The sequence below is a fragment of the Fonticula alba genome, assembly GCF_000388065.1.
Source record: "Fonticula alba strain ATCC 38817 unplaced genomic scaffold supercont2.1, whole genome shotgun sequence".
Taxonomy (NCBI): Eukaryota; order Rotosphaerida; family Fonticulaceae; genus Fonticula; species Fonticula alba.
In genome coordinates, this window is record NW_009242971.1 from 616,428 (window position 1) to 617,800 (window position 1,373).

General features: G+C 71.1%; 1 protein-coding gene across 1 annotated transcript in view; it reads right to left on the minus strand.

The window, feature by feature from the left end:
• Positions 1-1,373, minus strand: part of H696_00130 (hypothetical protein) — an 8,360-nt gene extending 6,987 nt beyond the window's left edge. The window contains exons 1-2 of the mRNA XM_009493964.1: positions 1,336-1,373; positions 192-1,179 (exon numbers count right to left, since the gene is read on the minus strand). Coding sequence (XP_009492239.1) covers positions 192-528 — 337 coding nt within the window. The 5' untranslated portion in view covers positions 529-1,179; positions 1,336-1,373. The remainder of the gene's footprint in view (positions 1-191; positions 1,180-1,335) is intronic.

Consider the following 1,373-nt stretch of genomic DNA (forward strand, 5'->3'; position numbering starts at 1 on the left):
GAGAGAGAGAGAGAGAGAGAGAGAGAGAGAGAGAGAGGGCGAGAGGGAGAAGGAAGAACAAGAGCGCCACGTTGGTTGTGATCGATGACAGACGATGTCAAGCGAGAAGGCAGATGAGCACCCTTGTCAGTGATAACAGCGAGGAGGAGGCAGGAAGAGAGAGGGGGGAGAAGGGTGGCAGGAATACGCACCAGGGCGAGGCATGGCCCCACTGCCAGGCAACGAGGCAGGGGGGTGGGTGGCGATGCGCAGAGGGCGCACGGCGGTGGCCGGGGTCGCGGACGCAGCAGCCACAGCAGGAGCAGGGGCAAGCGTGGGCCGGACGAGCAGACGCGGACGAGCCGAGCTGCCGGCGGTGGGCATATGCTGGATCGGCAGCGGGATGTGCTCGTCGTGCGATGCCTCGGCGGTGGGCGGGGCAACGGGGATGACGGCCTCCGGCGCGCTGGGGGGCGCATCGGCCACGGCAGGGACAACGGTCGGGGCCGCGGTCTCGGCGTCCGGGGCGGCGTCCGGGGCGGCGTCCATGCGGCCGGCGCGCTTCTTGTTGGCCGCACGGGTGGTCGTGCGGGAGGGCTTTGCCGGGCTGGCGGCGGCCGGGCCGGGGTCCTCACTGGCCTCGGCCGGCTCGGCCGTCGACTCCGGCGTGGCGGCAAGCCCGGCCGAGGAAGGAGCAGGGCCCTTGGCCTTGGCGGCAATGGCCGAGTAGCTGAAGCCCGAGGAGGGAACCGGGGTCGAGGCCTTGGGAGCCGGGGCGGCGGCGGCGGCGGCCGGGACAGCAGCCAGGGCGGGGGCAGCCGCCGGGGCAGAGGCAGCCACGGGGCCCGGGGCAGCGGCAACGACAGGCCCGGTGGCCGGGCCATCGGTGCCGTCGGCGGTCGCCGAGCCGCCATCCGGCGAGACGGCCTTGGCCGGACGGGGGGGCTGCGGGGACGCCGCGGCGGCCGAGTCGCTCTTGCGGCGCTCGGCGCGCGCGGCAGCCTTGGCCTCCTTGTCACGCTGGGTGAAGGGGGCCTTGTTGGCTGGGCGGGTGGGCTTCTTCTTGGTGCCAACCAGAACCGAGGGGATGGCCACGCCGCTGGTGATCTTGGAGATGGTGAGCTCAATGTTGAAGCGATTCTCCTCGAAAACAGCGATCAGATCGTCTTCCTGCCAGTTGCTGAAGACGCTTTTGAGCGACTGGAGGGAGCGCGGGGCTGGGTGGATTAGCCAGGGGGAGGGGGGGGGGACGCGGGGCACATCGGACACAAAGGGCGGACAGAGGGGCACAGGGAGGGCGGGGGGGGGCAGGAGGGGGGCAGGAGGGGGGAGAGAGAAGGCAGGTCGAATGCGCACGCTGATCTCGCCCGGATACTTCGCCTTCACTGGGTTGA